The sequence below is a fragment of the Haliotis asinina genome, unplaced genomic scaffold (assembly GCF_037392515.1).
Source record: "Haliotis asinina isolate JCU_RB_2024 unplaced genomic scaffold, JCU_Hal_asi_v2 scaffold_17, whole genome shotgun sequence".
Lineage (NCBI taxonomy): Eukaryota > Metazoa > Mollusca > Gastropoda > Lepetellida > Haliotidae > Haliotis > Haliotis asinina.
Window position 1 is genome coordinate 1519831 of NW_027133889.1, and position 19808 is coordinate 1539638.

Sequence of the window (19808 nt, forward strand, 5' to 3'; positions counted from 1 at the left end):
TGGAATATTGCAGATTGCGGGGTCAAACAACAACCAATCATTTCCAGTGATTGCTGGGTGCTTATACTTGTTGAATGGTGTCATGTTGGAAAGGTATCTGTCCGATAACGTGACGGTACTGAAAACATCAGAGAAGGGGTGGGAGGAAGCATGAAAGAATGAGTGAGTTCAGTTTTACGCCGCACTCAGCAATATTCCAGCTATATGGCGGCGGTCTGTAAATAATCGAGTCTGGACCATCAACAACATGAGCATCGATCTGCGCAACTGGAAACCGATGACATGTGTCAACCAAGTGAGCGAGCCGGATGACCCAATCCCCTTAGTCGCCTCTTACGACAAGCATAGTCACCTTTTATGGCAAGCATGGGTTGCTGAAGGCATATTCTACCACGGGTAGACCTTCACGTGTCGGAACATGAAAGAACGAACCAAACAATGTATATGAGACGGAATTGCACATCTCTAAGGACGAAACACTCCATGGAAGTGTCACACTACTGATCCCGGTTGAAAGAGAACGGAAAAGCCAATACAAGACCATTTTTATCTTCATATTTTCAGTTGTGTATTCAGAGTTTTTGTCAATCAAGACTGATCTCTATGCAACAACACTTGTGTAAACATTTACATACGATTGGGCATGTAAAGCATAAGCCTTTTTCTATCTATTTTTCTACTGACTGAAGTTTACAATATTCTAATAATACATGCTACATGCTAAGTAGTCTTGAAGTGAAAAATATTTTTTTTAAGTTTGCACTATCAATAATAACTGTACTCAATTTGTAAATAAAAAATATGCGGGAAGTACGAGAGACTTGATTCCAATCTACAGTAAAGTCTTCACTTTTCTCTATACACTGACCCTAACATGTGATGCATTCATCCCAAAATGTAACACATCAATCCAAAAAGTGTTGTTCCTTGTCTCTTGTTATGATCTGGGGTAAAGCATTCGCCGTTTGCAATAGTTTTCATGTCTTCAGAATATATGTTTTTTCTGCAATAGTTTATAATATTGAGTTGATACATATACCAGTCTGTGAATAACAGATATTTCTTGTGATCTTAGAGGATTACTCAGGTTAGGGGTCCGTGCTTATCGATTGGTCAGTTAATGTGTTTCTTCGCTCAAAAGCGGACTTGAACTGCAAACGAACTCGAAAACTAATCAAGATAGGATGCTCTATGAACGTTCGCAATCAAAACATCACACCAACTCTGAGAGGTTTTTGGAGAATGTTGTCCTAAAAGAAAAAACTATATTAGCAAACTATAATTAAAATTTAGATACTGACACTGTTCCTTGTTTGCATGAAGGAGGAGGGCAGAGAAAAGGGACAGCCATTTGCATGTGCACAAGTGCCGACAAAGTCACTGATTCATTAACATGGGCTGTGTCGTCTCCATCCTTTCTCGCACACCTGTCTGTCCCTTTTCTCCCTCGCAGCAAATAGTGACCGGTGTCAATATTTTAATGATAGTTTTTTAAACATTTTTTTCAATGTTTAGGAGAAATTAAATTCTTCAAAACCTGACAGAGTTGAATGATTCGATTAAAATCAGTGTTTCACTGAGTATTAGACTGTAATTTATTGGTCTGTTTTTAGCCAAACGGTCTAAACCTGTTGGGCTCAACTCTTGAAGTCATAGTTACTCGTTTGTTTTAATCTATATTCATGACAGCATTATGTAGCAAGCGAATAACTGAACCAATAGTCTAGATCTAAATACAACATAAAAAGCGTGATGGACAGAGCTTCGTATTGTGGCTAAAATGACTAGACATACTTTAGAAATCTCTCCATAGTACTACAAATAGCTAAAATATAGTGAATGAGCCTGTCTCTGGTCATTGATCACTTAGACAACAAGGCAAAGCATGACACATGAAAAGATAGTGCGAAAAATATATGGATAACCACACTCAAAATAGTGTGCTGATGATATTCGTTTAGCTATGCAGTGTGCTGAAGATGGAAGGGCTTTGTCGGCTTTTTTTCTGTATGTAATTATATCTGGTGAAGAAGGACAGTTTACATTTGAGTTTATTCGAGTTTATTCGGTTGAGGGTCGCTTTGGCTGTTAGTTCCTCGTGAATTTTTGCCAAACACTCTGGGGGAGGGTTGGGATCCAAAGGGATGGATGTTTTTGCCTAAAATAATTCTGTGTGGTGTATTATTGTTGTTCGATTTACGCAGTTTTCCTTAGAAATGGGCATCGTTGTATTTAGTAAGGTAACATTGTATTATGTTTTCATTGTGTTTGGTGATTAGCTTGTGGTATGTCTCGGTTGAAGTCAGTGCGTTATGGGCCCCGGTTAGAGGGCCCTTGAGTCGCACTATTGTGCTCATATCCTTTACCATAAAGTTGTGGCTTTATTGGTTTTTATTTATTTATTTAGTTAGTTAGTTAGTCAGTTAGTTATTTATTCCTTCGTTTATTTATTTATTTATTTATTTATTTATTTATTTATTTATTTATTTATTTATTTATTTATTTATTTATTTATTTATTTATTTATTTATTTATTTTTCTCTTTTGGTGTGGTGTTATACGGCTCGTTTATGATCCAAGGGTTGTTTGGGAGGATGCCCAGAATATTACTGTTAGCTCTTTATGGAGCATGTGCTGGGGGTCATGCCTGTAGGGATATGAGTGGAGCGTGGTATGTCTCGGTTGAAGTCAGTGCGTTATGGGCCCCGGTTAGAGGACCCTTGAGCCGCACTATTGTGCTCATATCCTTTACCATAAAGTTGTGGCTTTATTGGTTTTTATTTATTTATTTAGTTAGTTAGTTAGTTAGTTAGTTAGTTAGTTATTCCTTCGTTTATTTATTTGTTTGTTTGTTTGTTTGTTTGTTTGTTTATTTGTTTGTTTGTTTGTTTGTTTGTTTGTTTGTTTATTTATTTAGTTATTTATTCCTTCGTTTATTTATTTATTTGTTTATTTATTTATTTGTTTGTTTGTTTGTTTTTATCTTTTGGTGTGGTGTTATACAGCTCGTTTATGATCCAAGGGTTGTTTGGGAGGATGCCCAGAATATTACTGTCAACTCTTTACGGAGCATGTGCTGGGGGCATGCCAGTAGGGATATGAGTGGAGTGCCTTACTGTATGCGCGGGACTGCTTTAGGTAGCGAGTGAGATGATGATTTTTGAGGAATACCAGGTACACTGTGAATGAAAACCCCTTAAATTTATGTACAAATGAAACGACCTCCTGCATTTGATGTACAATATCACTGCCGCCACCACCACCCTAAACCCTCCCACCGTTTTAATCACAATATTGTTACTTTTATGTACACAATTTCTGACCTCCACCTCTAATGCATATGTACAAAGTTAACTTTAGGAACACTCACCTCCCCAGAATATAAAGGCTGCCCCCCACCCCACCCCAACCCCACCTAAACCCCACCTATTTATTTTAACGGCCCCTTAAATGTCATACACATAATACATGCCATATAGAAATGGTAGAAATGTGCATATAACAATAGAGAAACTCTCCCCGCTGTGGCCACTCTCTCACAAGGGCTTTGACAAAAATAAATATACAGCTGTAATGAATATGTGCTAAGGATGAAAAAATTAAAACAATTTTCATATTATTATGATTTTGTGTAAGGTCGTTATATTCCGAGGATATAAGATATACGGTACACTAACACAAGCAATTACATATTATATATTTTTAACATAATTATAAAATGAATAACACGTGTATGTGAACATGTATAACGTTGGTAAAAATGCGCGGTAATATGAGCGAAAAACGCTTTTGTCGTATATATATTTTAAAAACTATTTTACCTCAGAAAAAAGGATACCAGAGGCATGCATTAATTAGGCTTTCCATCTGATTCACTGTTAACAAGAACAATGGGCAATTCGTGAGAAAAAAAGCACTATAGCATCGACACACGTAATCAATACAATATTTACAATATCTTTCTGTTGGGGGAGCAGAGGGATTTTTGTATCTGCCACTTTCCAAGGTAAGATTGCAGCGGTGGGTTACCAAATGGTAAAGGTGATTGCTCGTCACTCCGAAGCCCCGGGTTCAATTCAAACAAAACACAATGTGTGACGTGTATTTCTGGTGTCTCACGCACTGTTATTGGTGGAATATTGGTAAAAGTGGCGTAAAATAAATTCACTCACTCACAAATTCACTCCAAAAGAAGAGAAACTTTCATTACTATGCCATTTTAGGATTTTTGTATCAGCACTTTAAGCCAAACCATATCGAAAGCTTTTGAAACTTCCAGGAATGTGCTCGTCGTAAATTGGCGTCCCAGTTGATCAGGATTTAAATCCTGCTCTCGGTAGTTAGTGTTACAGAAGGTAACCCTGGTCCTAGCCCTGCTCATTAAATTATCTGTATATCGAAGCAGTGTTGGGACTGCATCAGGAACCTGAAGAGGTTACTTCTGACTGCATCTGTCTGTATTGGCTCTAGCATTCGGATTCCTTTCGTGAAGTCGTAACCAAATAGACTAGGATTATAAGTGTGTTTGGAATGAGTGAGTGAACATAGTTTCACGCCACTCTCAGCACTATTCCAGCTATATGGTGGTGCTCTGTAAATAGTCGATTCAGGTGAGGCAGACACACCAGTGATCAACAGCATGATCTTCGAACGACGCAGATGGGACACAATGACATGTGTCAAACACGTCAGGGAACCTGACCACCCGATGCCGTTATTCGCCTCTGACGACACGCATGGGTTACTCAAGATCAGTTCCAATCCAGATCTAAGAGTAAGGGGATTTTCTTCATGATTTGATACGAAATGAGAATCTCAGTCAATCGGCATTGATACGGATACCCGGTAGCATGGTATTCTGCAAATGCCAAACTCAGAACGTGTTTAAATTGAACGATACAGCCAATTACCCTACCATAAGGAACCCGCCTTTGCATTTTTGAGACGTGGATTCCGCAAGATGGAGATGGAAGCGGCCTGATGTTGTAATCCCCCGGTCCCCGCTAACATACGTTTTAGTCAGTTTGCTTCCAATCGTGTTGAAGATAAAGAAGATGAAACCATTTTCTTTATTATTCTTCAGCACGTCGGCGACATAGTGAACTTCCGATTGTACTGCCAATAAGTGAACTAAATTCCCCAGTAACAATATTGTAGTCCAGTCATTAGATGCAACTGTACATCTCTGTAATAGCTCTTTCGCTTCAAAAACCTTACACACGCTTCTGACTGATCATTTATAATCGATAATAGACATATCCTGAGATCAAATGTTTATGAAAAAATCATTGACAAACAGCATTTCCTTTTTGTCATTGTTTTATACATAACATATTTATGTGCAAGATTTTTTTCCTTATCGATGTCCAAGACATCTTCATTTACACGGCTTTACTTTTGGTTAGGTGTATGAAATATACGTGGTCGAGTATTTACCTCTATTGTACCATCTATGTCGTGTCGGAAATTTGCTCGTCCCTACCCTTGGAATTCTGGAGGGACCTTCTTGGATGTACGGAGGTACCCTCACGATTGCATCATCCCACCTCACGTCCACAACACACCCAAAACATCATTCCATTATCACGTAGATAAACTTACTGTTGACAAAGGGAAACGCGAGGCGACTCGCACAGCCCGGTCTCTGCCGAGTCTGGAATTACAATATGCAAACGCGCAGGTTAGGGCTTATTTGGTGTTTTTGTGCGTTTTCTAAAGTTTAAACTATGTATATACTTGTTCTTTCTCTATTGTGTAATTTACGTATGGTGTGTATGTACACCAATGTAGCCTACGGGCATTGAGGGACAGCCGTATATGTGTTTTAATGAATAGGCACGTTATAAATATTTACATGCACGTACATATTCTTGCGTAACTTCAATATCAAAATATAGAAAATATACCACTTCTACTAAAGGAATCTTGTTTATTTTAAGATAATGGTTACTGCTGGGGGTAGTGTGTGTGTGTGTGTGTGTGTGGGGGGGGGGGGGGGGGGATTGTTTATTCGTGTAGAGTTCAAACGCAGTGTACTTACCATTTCCGGCTGTGAAAAATGGTCGCGGACTGTTATGTTCTTCGCGGAAAATAGAACGCTTCCGGCGACGAGTTGGACGCGGATTATACGAGATGTCATTTAGGCTGTCACACGAGGCGTCTCCACAGTCACTGTAGTAGCCATATGAATAGCTCACCGGAGGTGGAAGGATGTATTTAGAGATACTGAAATATGTATTTCTTTAAACAAAGAAACACTTCTTGTTTGATACAGTACGACGCGTTAAGAACCTTTGAGGGTAATTTTATGAACCGTTAAGGATACGGTCGGGAGGAAGACTACTTTTAGGTTCAAGTATTTGAACACCATAGTGGTAGCGAGTCGCGTAAAGGTTAGTATTTGTGGATGTCAACTTCTCTATTTTGAGGAACACGACCTTTCGGAATATATGATTACTATTTTATCATCTGATCTCCGAAACGTCGTGATCCTCAGAATACAGAAGTTAATATCTATAAACACTCGCCTTTTAATACTTAGGTTGCAGGGGTTTATAGTAGTAACTGTCGTGTTGCGTTTATGTAGGTTTTAAATAATATACGCTCCAAAGTAATGCCAATCCCTGTCAGATTTTAACTTTTCTGAATGCGACACATTTACTATTAACTGATCACCAGCGTTCAGTCGGACCAGCACGTGGATATCACTGGAGTATTCCAGACTTGATCCGTCGATTATATCATTCTTGTTTTCAGTCACTGTGTTTCTCGATACAGTTTCCAGTTGTTGGCTGGCGGCATTGTACCTTGTTATGCTGTGGTGGAAATCTATCTCGGGATCTGAGCGACGATTTTTTTCTGTGTAGAATTTCATATGGTCATAAACAACATACACTCCACCGGTCGGGACTACAATACTTCCGTTTTCGTACGTCATTCCATTGTACAAGTACTGCCTGCCGCCTGGTCCTAAGAAAGGCATCCAGTTCCTGACTGCAGTGGATGAAGGATTATCTGTTAAGAATGGACAAGTTGACAGATGTCAGTACCACAGATTTGTGTGTGAGTGAGTTTAGTTTTACGCCGCTTTTAGCAAAACTCAAAACTCGGTTCATATCAAAACTATGTAGCAGTAGTAACTGAATGGATCACAAAAGAAAAAAAATGCATTTGTCCTTTGAGTCTGGGCACGTCACCACGATATGGCATGGCAATACATGATACAGTTCTTCTTTCTTATTACTGACCGACCCGAAATTTCGACCCGACGATAAAATGTGAAAATAAATTTAATTGTTTTATTCTTTTTACAAGGTGACGGGAAACAAGCATAAGTTTTATGTGACTTAACAAATTGATAGTGAATCAAGCAGTCCTAATTAATGGCTTGTCAGGTACAAAACTGTTTTGTGAGAACCATCTGCTCGAGGAAAGTCTACAGGGTGATGATTTTTTACACGTGAGTATGTAAAGTTTCATCGATATTACAAGAAAGTCCAAGCAGGGTGTGTCACGTATCTGGTTTGGTGGTGCTGAATATCCAGTTGTGTCCTTCCTTGTTTCCATTCCATGTTACCAACTGAGCGACAAAATATTCTTTTCAAAGCGTTTTCTTTCACTTAAGGGCTCTACGCGTGGCATTAATTCGTTTTTGATTAAACGCACTCGAGCTCGATATGGCTGATAAAAAAATAAACGGGGTGCTTCGTCACGTACTTGTGACGTGAAGGGGAATATGATACCTCTGTCCTCTCGACAAGCTGAGATCATTGTTTTAAGGCATGTTCGTTGCACAAATTCGCTTGACTGCATCGTGGGCTGGTAGTAATTTCTTTAACGAAATTAAATTCACCAATGAAATCACATTTTCAAATACGACCCGTGAATATAGCGGTAGCAGTCTGACCAGACTCCCAGACTCGAATATATACTCTTAAAAAAAAAAATGAGTAGGGGAACGATTAAAAACGTTTAGGAGATTTTTCGGAGTCAGCCATTGTTGATGTGATACCATTGAATGTTTTGAGAGCGCATCATCGTTTGCACTTCTTGACAACCTAAGGAATGGAGTCACTTTTGTTGATTGGTGTATGGTATGTAATTTGCATATATACGATATTCATTTTAAAACAAACGACTAGAAACAAACACTAACAAATGTGTGATGCAAGATGAGTGAGTTCTAAGTGATTTCTCGACCTTCTTGAAAAAAACCCCGTCAAAATCAAGACTGGGACCCACGCACGTCTATGGGGCTACTGCTTTGTGCACGTTCATATCATGCGTTGTGTTTATTGGTGGTAATAGAGGGAAATGGTGGTGCGTTCTTAGGATGTCTGTCCTTGAAACGTTTGTTAACGTTTACATTTCCTATCCAAATTGAAAGTGCAGGTTCCCCTTCTTTTTTGAAGAGTATATACAGGACGCCACCAAATAGTGAAATATTGCCGAATGTGGCCATATTTACAAACGATTGCTCAATTCTTATGGATGCTGAATAGTAACATCTTGGAGAGGCAACGTACGTAACGATGGTGAGCTGAGAAACAAGACAATGATAACATTAGTGATACATACCTGCATTGTTATTATCAAAATCAAGTCCTGTAAAGAATGCAATAGGTTTCAAGATGTTCCAGTGTTCTTGTGTGCTGATCACTTGTGGACCTGTATAAAACCAAACAGTTATATCACTTCCCTGGAAACATGCCTTTCAAAGCAATGTACGTTGTACTGGAAACTTTATGGTGTATAAAACCTCTTGATAGTTGAGAAAATAACATTCGTCAACAGATATTTCATTTCTGTAAGCTTTACAATTCACAAGAAATCTGGCGGACGGTGTATTTAACGCAAAATGTGTCAACTTACTGGGAGAGTGTCGAAGCGGGGTCTGTTGGATGTGAGCATAAGTCTGCAACAATCATTATGTTATCATTGACATGCTCTTTCATTTGAAGAGTAAACGACGTTTTCATACATTTGCAGCCTCACAGATGCACCAGTTCTCAGCGATAACACATGATCATATTTAATATCTTTACTTTCGTTTAGAACTATTAACAAACAAATACAGACACTTAGAGGTATTATGTCGATATTGTACTAAATCATTAATGTAATGGCAAGTCTGTCACACAGACACTGAAACAAGGTTTAACATATCCAAGAAGACCAACGCAAGTTTAAGTCCAGTGTATATGGCTTGAAAATGAAGAAAATCTCATCCTCCTTTTCATTATATTTTTTAAAATTTATGAACTGTTTTTTTCTGCAAAATATGTTTAATGCAGAGATAAGCTTCTAGTCTCGGTATTCCGTTTGCAGCAAACTTTAAACACACTTCACAATATATAATTTACGACTGAATAAAAAAGCTTTTAAGTCTCTTCAACAGAATTTGAATAGGTATATATTATTTTAGATTCGTACTTCCTCGAGGTGTTCCTTCAACTTATCTGCAGTGCTTCGAAGAGTGGCCGAGGGAAAACTTTCCTGCTGGGTTGTCACCACCAAGCAAATAACGACGATCCCCACCGCTATGTTGAGGGTGAGCACAACTCCCACAACAACTTTCCACTTTCGCATGATGTTTCATTTGGCCATTGTTGGCATTTTCTAAAAAAGACATTGGACAGAAAAGAGTGAGTGGGTGAGTTAGTAAGTGAACGAGTGAGTATGTGATTTGATGGGTGAGTGGGTGAGTGAGTGAGTGAGTAAGTGATTTGATGGGTGAGTGAGTGAGTGAGTGAGTGAGAGAGTTAGTAGGTGAGCGAGTGAGTGAGTGAGTGGGTGAGTGAGTGAGTGAGTGAGTGAGTGAAAACTAAAGTCACATCGACAGTAAACTAAAACATCAACCTAACACACAACCATATGTCGCCGACAGCCTTTTATTTCCCAGAAGGCTGCTCTCCACTGTCCGCATGTAGAAAGTTGTACGTCCCATCCGTATTTGGCTACCCGCCAAATCACGTGCGTCCCATGCCTGTGACACTTCCTTGTCACCACCCGACTATGTCGGACGTGCAACATTCTGTAATGTTGTAATCTTGCTAATTCACAGGTAAGCACCCTCTCTACATCTACTCTTTCTACATCTATATCATTGCTAGTATGCATATATTATTATCACCAACATGGTAATAACATTTTGTTAAGTTAGTAATAGTAATATAGAATCTATACTTACTTTAGCAGATCACTTACTAACTTAAAACACTAGCATTGCACGTAAGACAGTGTGTGAATGATTACACATTATGATTTTATATCTGCTGTATATCTAATCATCAATTTTATGTTATTCAGACTGATCGCTAATGGGTGACGTCACATTAGCTATAAATATCCTACACGAAGCGTTAATTCGTGACGTCATATATATTTTAGCACTTGTACATCTATAGCATAATCATTACATTAAAATTGTAATTGTAATTGTATTGTTTATTGCCTATCCATTCATATAATACATATATTCGACTTCCATGTCACCATCCGATTATGTCAGACGTGCAACATTTTATAATGTTGTAATCTTTGTAATTCACATTCAATAAACTGGTTCACATCTTAAGCGACGTTCCCCGTCTCATCATGTATTGTCCATGGGACATTTCAACACCAGAACCCGTGACACATACAATGGCTATAGTTAGGTCGATCGCCACACCAGGGACCATGGGGATGTGCCATGAAATAAGCCATGTATACAGTTGCCGGCCATCGTTGTTTGTGTATCTAACAGCAGACACAAAACAACATCACACATGCATATGTGATAGTTTGTAAACAGCAAATAAATGCCTTTGTATTGCAAGACACATTGTCCTGTTTCAGCAAGGGGAATTGACCCAAGTAGACAAGTACTGATCACTATCTAAATACGTTTGATCAATATTATTGTGTCTTTAAAGCCAACTTATATACACGTGAATTCGAAGTAATCTGACAGGAAGGTCTCTGATTTTACACCATAGTCTGTTTACTAGGGTTTCCTATTCTCGCGGTACTTACAGAGATCGGCTGGAAAAATAATACAAAAAGTTGTTTTCGTATGAATGCTTGTTGTTTTTATACGAAGGGACCCCCCCCCCCCCCCCCCCCCCTCTAACATCTTCATCTATCAACCGTCAGATCTATCAGGCGTATTACCACTCCTGAGCTCTGTGAAAAACAAGGTCGTCCTCCATTGACTTAATGAGGCATTACCTCTTATCGCTGCATAACGTGGAAGTATCGTTATGAAGTGTAAGGAAGAGGAAGATATCCTGTCGGAAAGGGGGAAGGGGGGATGTTATGATTTGTGCAAGTCGGTAAATATTCCTTACATTACAAAATTTTGATTATTCAAAGATCTGGGCCATTACCTAGTTACCAGTCAGTGATGAAATCAACCGTTAAGTATCACACATAAGCGATCTCGGCAAGAAACGTGTTTACCCCGACGATAGGAAACCCCCGAAAATAGGAGACGGACTACAACAAGTTATTCATGGCTGGGTCTCCTGAACTGTCAAATGTGACAAGATATGGTTTAATTATAACTCTAATGATACAGCCCAATTTGCGTCACTAGGAGTCATACGTTTCGTTGTAATTTTCAAATTTGACATTATTTGTTCATGAAAATGTTTTTCATCGTCCGGAGAACATGATCTACGTTCAGGAATGACTTCACGATAACAAGACTGAATTAACGGCCCTGCAAAAACATCATTCGTGCTATCACGCGAGACCGAAACACAGGAGAGCGAATTCAAACCTAAAATTCATAAATTCTGCTATATTTAGTACAACATTATCCGTCCTAGGTAGCAGCTGTCACAGTGTTCACATGGTCGATACACATCTATTAATACAACTTAAATAGTTTTCACGGAGGGGATTCCCCTCCTATTTTTAGATCTTTCTGGGTTTTCCAAAGTACATACTTAATGCCAGCTTGGCTCTTTATTTAGCCTGTGACAAGTTTTGCAACTGCGCAGCATATAACCTAGATAGTGCTCCAAGAAATAGTCCCTCTTTATAACTGTTATAACGAAAACAATTTACATCATGTGCCGGGGTTGTATAATTTTCAACATTTCATACTTGCCGGGGAATGTGTGATCACATACGTGTCAATCAATAAGACACGTTTATTTATAACTGATTATTCAGACAGCGAAGTTTCTCCTGATTGCATCAACAGTGTAGTCTTACTTATTTGTACACCGTGTGTCCCGATTAAACGATTTTTTTTCTGAACGTTGCAAAATAAATTTAGAAAAACAAATCCTTACCTCTTTCACATACTGCGTGCGACCAGAAGTAAACCTATCGAACAGCAGAGTTAAGTCACCGATAAAAATAACAATATAGTTCGCTTCAATTCTTGTAATGGTTTCCATTGTATATAATATTGACGATTTTGATGCAATGAATTAGGACAGGCTTGTGTTTAACTTCAGTGATGTGAAATATTGATCTTTTCTGTAAAACATAAAGAGAGTAAACATTGCATCACCTTATGTCTCTCTAGCACACTTAGAGGTCAAACAACGCCTAGTGCGCGCTTGTATCAGTGTTTCTAGTGCTAGTAACAACGCGTGCGGTATAAAGCGATGCAGTCCTCGCCGTAAGGACATGCTCAGTGCTTATTACGTAGGATAACCTAAGATTATCCAAGCGGATCATATATTCTGCTGGGTGAATCGAGGTGACATATGCACCCAGTGAACTGGTGATTTATATTAATAATAAAATATATCGTTATGGTTATGGCGCTCTAGTACGTGTGAGTTTTCTAAAGTTGCATTTGTCACGGTACTGAAGGGTCTCATCAAGTAATAGTCAAGGCACGGCGTCTAACTCTCCGACATGGTACCTCACTGGGTCAGCAGTCTAAGTTTTACACACTGTCAACAGCCACAATCGATGACAGATGCATAACATTCAAACTATTCGGTAATGTTCTATAAATATAGTTTAATTTAATTTGTAAGTTTAATATCAGCAGAAGACAAGTGAAGACTAGAAATGGTCTTCAGCAACTCGCAGTCTTATCGACTAAGCGGCGACTAATGGGATCGGATAGTCAGGCTCGCTGAGTTGGTTGTCACGTGATCTCATCCTAATTGCTTAGACAGATGCTCGGGTTGTTAATCACTGGATTGACTAGTTCAGATTCGACATTTTTTTGCAGCGTAGCATTAAACAACACACAAACAAAGGAAACGTGCAGATTAATTATGTCTCCCGTCGAGGCTTGTTTCCCATTTCTGTTGCAGTGTATGGAAATCATTTTCTCTGACCTATTCATGAAGACTTCGTCATATGTCTTAGGGTTATCAGAAATTTCATATCAAAACTCTTTCTGTACGTGTATTAGCATAGATGTAGTTCTACAGTTTGAATTACTGCAAAACACAAAACCGTCACCCATTCTGCATATGAACCTGTATTGCTCTAGCAAAGGAAGTGAGTGAGTGAGTGAGTTAATATTTAACGTCACATCGGCAATATTGCAGCCATATCGTGACGAGAACAGTTTAATTTATATCTATATTAAAATCAATAGAATGAAAACGAAGGGCAGTAAGACACTATGTTATCACAGATATGAACATAAAACTAGCACTGAAAGCTGAAACAGTGTAATTAAAGAGGACCATGCGATATAAAACACGAGCTATACATCTCCAACAACTGAAGGTGGATCACAATACTAGGGTCCATGGGGACTTACAGTACCTTTGCTACCTGAATGGACCCTAGTTGGGTTTACGCCATCCCATCAGCCATTGTCGAGTGTAAGAAATGCTAGCCAAAATTAAAATATCAAGGAACCTACGATTAAGAACCCGGTAGACTTGAATTTACATGGGACGTTTTAGAACTTACATACAATCTCAGGAGGACAAGAAGTTTACAATACTTCAACCCCCTTTGAGGGTACAGCCACTAACAATTCTAGTTAATAATCTAAACTACCACCCTTTAAATTGCATCGGTCTACAGAACATATTACTCAAAATTCAACAATGGAATTTATTTCCTTTAAAAACCAATAATGAAATGAGGATTTACTGTGTTAAAGAGATCCTTAACTGTAAAATATTTATACCTTATGATGAAGACTTCAACACAGTCAAGGAAACACGTCATCAAAATAAATCATTAATCAGTTCACGTCAAACGTCTGCCGAGAGATTGGCAACTTAGTCGTCTCGGAAAACAAAACTGACGTGAAACATGAACATGCGTTCGGAAAACCGTATCATTTTCCAATGGGAATCCATGAGAATGCTCAGGAGGCGCGGTGTCCAGCTAAGCGAGTACAATTACTAACGGCAAGTTCCCTTTCACCCTAAATTTCGTCCGGAAGGCGGGATTTCTGGATATTTCTGGTCCGAATAAACAGGTTTCCTCTGTTCATGAATATTCATGAATTCGTCATTGGGAATACATATAGTGAGATTTCATTTTCTGCACGTCATGCGTTAGTTCGACGAGGGGAGTATGCAGAGGCCATTACTAGCAACAGCGCAGCCCAATCACACACGACTCTATTCTTATCCCAGCTGTCGATATGAGGTAAGAGGCGGTCAAAACAACTGCATCATTTACGCGTTTCGTCAAGAAAATAATCAAGAAAAACACTTTATCCAGCTTCCAAGTATTCAAAATATTATTCAGACAACTAGCAATTGTTTGTATGCTCAACTGACGTTCATTCCTTGCTGACGATAGGAACACATTTGAATTTACTAACCTTAAATATGTCGTCATCAAAAGCCGCGCAAGAATACATTCGTGCCGCAGCACTACTGCGTTATATCATTTTAAATTAATTTTAAAATATTGATCTGTTTAATTTGGGATGATCATTTTAGATAAGTTAAAATTTCAAACATTGCCATAACAAAGATGAGGTATTGATAAAAAATAATTTCTATGTCCAACCAGCGTGGTGATCTGCGGTTACTGCCTTCGATTTGTGCAGTTACAGTGACGTCACAATGAGCTATACTGTGACTTATTCATGCATATTCATGAACAGAGGAGCCTGTTTATTTGGACCCCGTATATCCAGAAACCCCGCCTTTCGGACGCATTCTAGGGTGAAACGGAACTTTTCTCTTTTTTTTATTATTCATTCAACTCAGTAGACAGTTACACAAATAAATGATGCAACAGCGCAAGTACACAATAAGACAAAAGTTCATATGGATTTGCCGTTAGTAATTGTACTAGCTTAGTTGGACACCGCGCCTCTGTATCATTCTCATTGATTTCAATCGGATAATGATGCAGGTTTTCGTGTTGTCATTGCAGAAGCAGTGAGTGGCTTATTGTACAACGGGTTCGCTTGTCAAACGGAAAGAGCTTTTATTTTATTTTATTTTATTTTTATTTATTTTATTTTAAAAAATTTTTTATTTATTTTTATTTTATTTTTTTATTTTGATTTTACCACATGACTATGACACGTATACTGCCCGTTTCTAGTTTCCAAAGAGGTTGTATTACAAAATTCATTCAGCTACCATCACATTCACACAGGCTCAAGCACCAACACATTCAACCTGGGATGGATTAACATACCATCACAGAGGTATAACCGGAGAGAAGTTTACTCACTCGATTCTGTTAGTGACAGAGCAGATATATCTATGTAAGAATAACCACTCACCTCACCCACCACCAAACCCCTTTCCCCCTCACATCCCTCACAGGAACTATCATAGGTTAACGTTTTCAGTTTATTATTCTAAGGCTATTATGTTTTAAAGAATTGATATCTGTGAGTAATCACAGAAGCACTGTTTCCTGGAAACAGTCATTGTTTTAATTCTGCAAAAAATGTGAAAAACATTCACCACGCAATTGCAAAACGAAACATCAAACACAGTTTGGAGTGTATTATTTAATGTGGAAATCACTATGCAATGGGAGATTTTCAAGGTGTTTTGACTATACATATACATATTGGTATTTACATGTCATAGAAACAAAAGCTGATTCAAACAAGTCATACTTTGATAAACACAACATTCAACGAGGTCTTAACGTCAATAAACATCTATTTAAAATGTGAACCCCCTCTTTTTTCGGTTTTACACATTAGAAGGTTCCATCAGTGAGAAAATTCAGCCATGTAAAACCCGTTCCCTTCATTGCAAACGACCTATTAAATCGCCAGCATAGATGAAGAAGTTCAGATCTTGTAGAGTCCAAAGTAAGACCAATCCTTCTCGTAGTCTGACTGAAGTACTCCTGATATGTCGACACGAAGCTGATCTCCAGCATTGAGCTGGAGTATTCCACGGATGACACTTGCTGATACCAAGACTCCCTGTTCTACATCGTGTCTATTCCCACTGACTACGTCCAGAAAGACGATGTTTTCCTCCTGTTTCCCTGCATTGTATCTGGTTATACGGTGAAGAACATCACAGTCTTCATTAATTTGAAATATAACGTGGCTATATACCATATAAACACCAGCTGCAGGAACACTGATGCTGCCATGATCATTCTGCATCCCATTGTACAGGACTTGTCTTTCCGACCCAACCATAGTTTGGGCAGCCCATCCTCTTACAGGAGTGACTCTGTAGTGGCCATCTGAATATTGTAAAAAGCAAGCATAAGAATTAAGTTAATATCTTCTCTGTTTTCTACCTTATAAAATTAAAAAAGAATCTATACACAAAGGAGTTTACAAAATATAAAACAATAAATAAGCTTGTGATATTTTGGAACACAAACGATGTTGAAATTTGTTTCTAAAATCTATCCCAACCTTTCTTATGTCTGATGGAAGCAACAAGAAAGTTATAACAGGAATGTATTACAATATCGCCATTATAGTGTAGATAATATGTATATGTGATCTAATTCCCATGTGGTCAACAGGGGTAAAATGACCATACCGTCCACAAGTCCAGTGTCGTCCAGGCCTGTGAGGAATGCTATAGGTTTCAGTAGGTTGACCATCTGCAAGGATATGTTCATTGGTCCCACATCTGCAACACATTGAAGCTGTAACTGAAAGGTAACTTCCAGCTAATACTTCGGATACGTAACTAACACGTGAAATACATATGACAAAAATTAACCTGCAATATGTACTTTCCATTCCAGTCCTTTTGCCCATAGGACTGCACATTAATGTATTAAACACATATCTCAGAGGCACAAACAACATCCACTAACCGTTAGTCTTGTCTTTAGTCTTCCCATGACCGTTTGCCAGCGCTTCCCTATAAACCTACAAAAATACAATAATTTGGTTAGGATGTATATTCTGAGCCATGTTTCTTCTTTTTATTTCATATCAATATTACGCAGTAACCATTCTTCGACAATTTCACAATGTCCATTTGAGAACGACTAGACCAATTTAGACAGCATACATAAGAATACATGATAAACTGCAAGACAAATCATGCATATTGAACATTATTTTCAGCCATTTGTTCCTCTGTTTTGATTATTAACATCTTTTCCAATACAATCGGGTACATAAACATAACCCTTGAAAGACAATCTCCATGTTTGTACTGACCTGGTCAAGTGTTGTCTTGAAATTCTGAGATGTGAGCATTAGACAAACAGCTGCAATTCCTACAGCTATGTTGAAAATCAATATGCACACAACAGCAGCCTTTCCCCACGTGTTCATAATGCAACCTGAAGTAAAGAAAGAGAACCGACTAGACATCGTCCAGCTTAGCAGGTGAATAGTTGGAGTGCGTGAAGCTACACCTGTTTTAGCAACACTCCAGCAAAATCACGGAGGGGAAATCCAGAAATGGGCTACCCATAGTGATCCCAACAGGGAAATCGATGTGACATGCCACAATTCTACCCTACCGACCCGGTGGTGACTTATACTACACTTCAACCTGGTGAAGTACAGGTGCAAGATAGATATAAAATAACAAATTATGACAAATTGTCCCCACACACCACCACCCCTACCTTCTTTGGAGGCCCCTCCCCAGAAAACAATATCTAACAATCTTTTCATATTTCGAGGTTGTTCAGATATGTTATACTTGCAAGTGAACAACAACAGAAACTATTCATGTACTCTCCAGGCAAAGTGGAAACGCCTGGCAAACTCATCAAGTGGACAGGTTCTGTTTGTGCTATTTTCAGGTTTGTTACGCGATATCTTATTGATTTCATGCGCAGCTTGTAGTATCGCCAGTGCGGGAACGTCGAGTCGTCAAATAAACACAAAGGTGTTCTATCAGTTGGAATGTACTTCCTTGTTTATGATTATGTAGAGGACACTGAGCGTGGTAATTGCCATGTGTGGTATTGAGATACATTGTGTTTCGCTTTGTAGTTATGATCGTCACAAATGGATACGAGAAAAGACGAACTTAAAAATATAATGATAATGAGACAGAAAGTTCTAAATTTATATCATCCGGAATTCTTGTAACCGCACATAAGAAGAAAGACTCTTACATGCCGAACAAATCGGTACTGTTTGAACGGAAACTAAATATAACATTGCGGTATCCTAGTGTCAGGTCATCATGACATGGATTGAATGAGCTGTTCTGGCTGGTTTCCTGGTTAACGTATACTAAATTATAAATACCAATCGGTGGTGAATAATGTAGACACAGAAAACCCAAAGTTAAAGCTTACAGGTTTCCATGCTCCCCCGAATCCCTCCAGGGTTAGCAAAGCAGATGGCCATCCCGTGACATTGTTCAGTGAATACACGTATAAATAACTCACCTCTTCACTGAATGACTATCGTAAGTGTATTAATGCGCAGGAATATTGACTAATATGGATATGTAACTGGTTTAACCAATCGCGTGATCTGTTAAATCACATGTTACAGAAAATACGACATCAATGTTGATTGGATGACTCTGAGTTTGTGTAGTTACATGAAACCGATACAACTGGGCAGACAAATGCATGGAAAGCAAACCGGAACTGAGAACACAATAGAGCGGATAGCGATTCCCTCTGTTTAGTAGACAGGCGAAGTTAAATCAGGTATTGAGCGAGGCGGAGCATTGTGTGATTGTTGTTTAACAAGCAGGACGTCCATGTTTGAGCATTGTTAAGTTGACTACACTCACGATGGCAATTTGACTGAATAAACCGAAAACTTAAAAAAAACCCCAAAAAACACTGAACAAAATCTGCAAGTTTTTAGTTACAATAATGTACGACGTGTGTGTTAATGCAAGATTCATAAGGTTCATTTTGTGTATACTTACCTCATGCAGATATGACATAATTTTCATATGCATCAGAAATGTCTGTCTTAACTGTCCTCTCACCTCGGCACAGTGCAGCTTTTACTTCAGCATAGTGTGTGATATTACTTTCCTTGATTGGGAGGAACCATCTGGAGTTCAAGACCCGCTTTCCACTCAAACTTTGGCAGATTTCATAATTTGTTTCATATCCCAGCACCACTTTCAGGTCATGTGACCATGAAAATCATGTGTGGTGCTAGGATCCTATCCTTAATTAGTATGTGAGCAGCCTCAATGATATCAAGACATCTCCTCTGACTGTAAAAACTTAACGTGGCACTCGGGAAGATAAATATGAGTCTTGCAACTTTATTCGTTGTGCAGATATGATGTTCAAATGTGGGGCGATATACATGGGCAACATAGTTGAGGGGTCAGGCATGAAAAAGAGTTCCTCCCGTCCCCCATATTCTTTCTCCTGCTTTTTAATAGAGGTAACACTAGGTGGTTCAAATCTTTATGCTGTACTTGATTTCGAGACATTCGTTATATTTGTGATTCCTCTTGCAATTGTTGTGCTAG

At 38.7% G+C, this 19808-nt stretch overlaps 2 protein-coding genes across 4 annotated transcripts; both read right to left on the reverse strand.

Annotated features, from left to right (window-relative positions):
* Positions 1–2774: 2774 nt before the first annotated feature.
* Positions 2775–14798, reverse strand: LOC137269777 (uncharacterized). Of its 2 annotated transcripts, none has more exons than XM_067803608.1 (5): positions 14756–14798; positions 9433–9618; positions 8872–8914; positions 8578–8667; positions 2775–7014 (listed from the first exon to the last, which is right to left on the reverse strand). In XM_067803608.1, the coding sequence occupies exons 2-5, from the start codon at positions 9586–9588 to the stop codon at positions 6590–6592; spliced, it is 714 nt and encodes a 237-aa protein (XP_067659709.1). In that variant the 5' UTR covers positions 9589–9618; positions 14756–14798; the 3' UTR covers positions 2775–6589. The 2 variants fall into 2 exon arrangements, with proteins under 2 accessions (XP_067659709.1, XP_067659708.1); XM_067803607.1 differs by lacking the exon at positions 14756–14798 and adding an exon at positions 12285–12356 and having other exon boundaries at positions 2833–7014.
* Positions 14799–15895: 1097 nt separating this feature from the next.
* LOC137269840 (uncharacterized) lies at positions 15896–18778 on the reverse strand. Of its 2 annotated transcripts, none has more exons than XM_067803681.1 (5): positions 18748–18778; positions 17555–17679; positions 17203–17257; positions 16920–17012; positions 15896–16611 (listed from the first exon to the last, which is right to left on the reverse strand). In XM_067803681.1, exons 2-5 carry the CDS (start codon positions 17669–17671, stop codon positions 16202–16204), a joined length of 675 nt encoding a protein of 224 aa, XP_067659782.1. In that variant the 5' UTR covers positions 17672–17679; positions 18748–18778; the 3' UTR covers positions 15896–16201. The 2 variants fall into 2 exon arrangements, with proteins under 2 accessions (XP_067659782.1, XP_067659781.1); XM_067803680.1 differs by lacking the exon at positions 18748–18778 and adding an exon at positions 18655–18737.
* Between the last annotated feature and the right edge of the window lie 1030 nt (positions 18779–19808).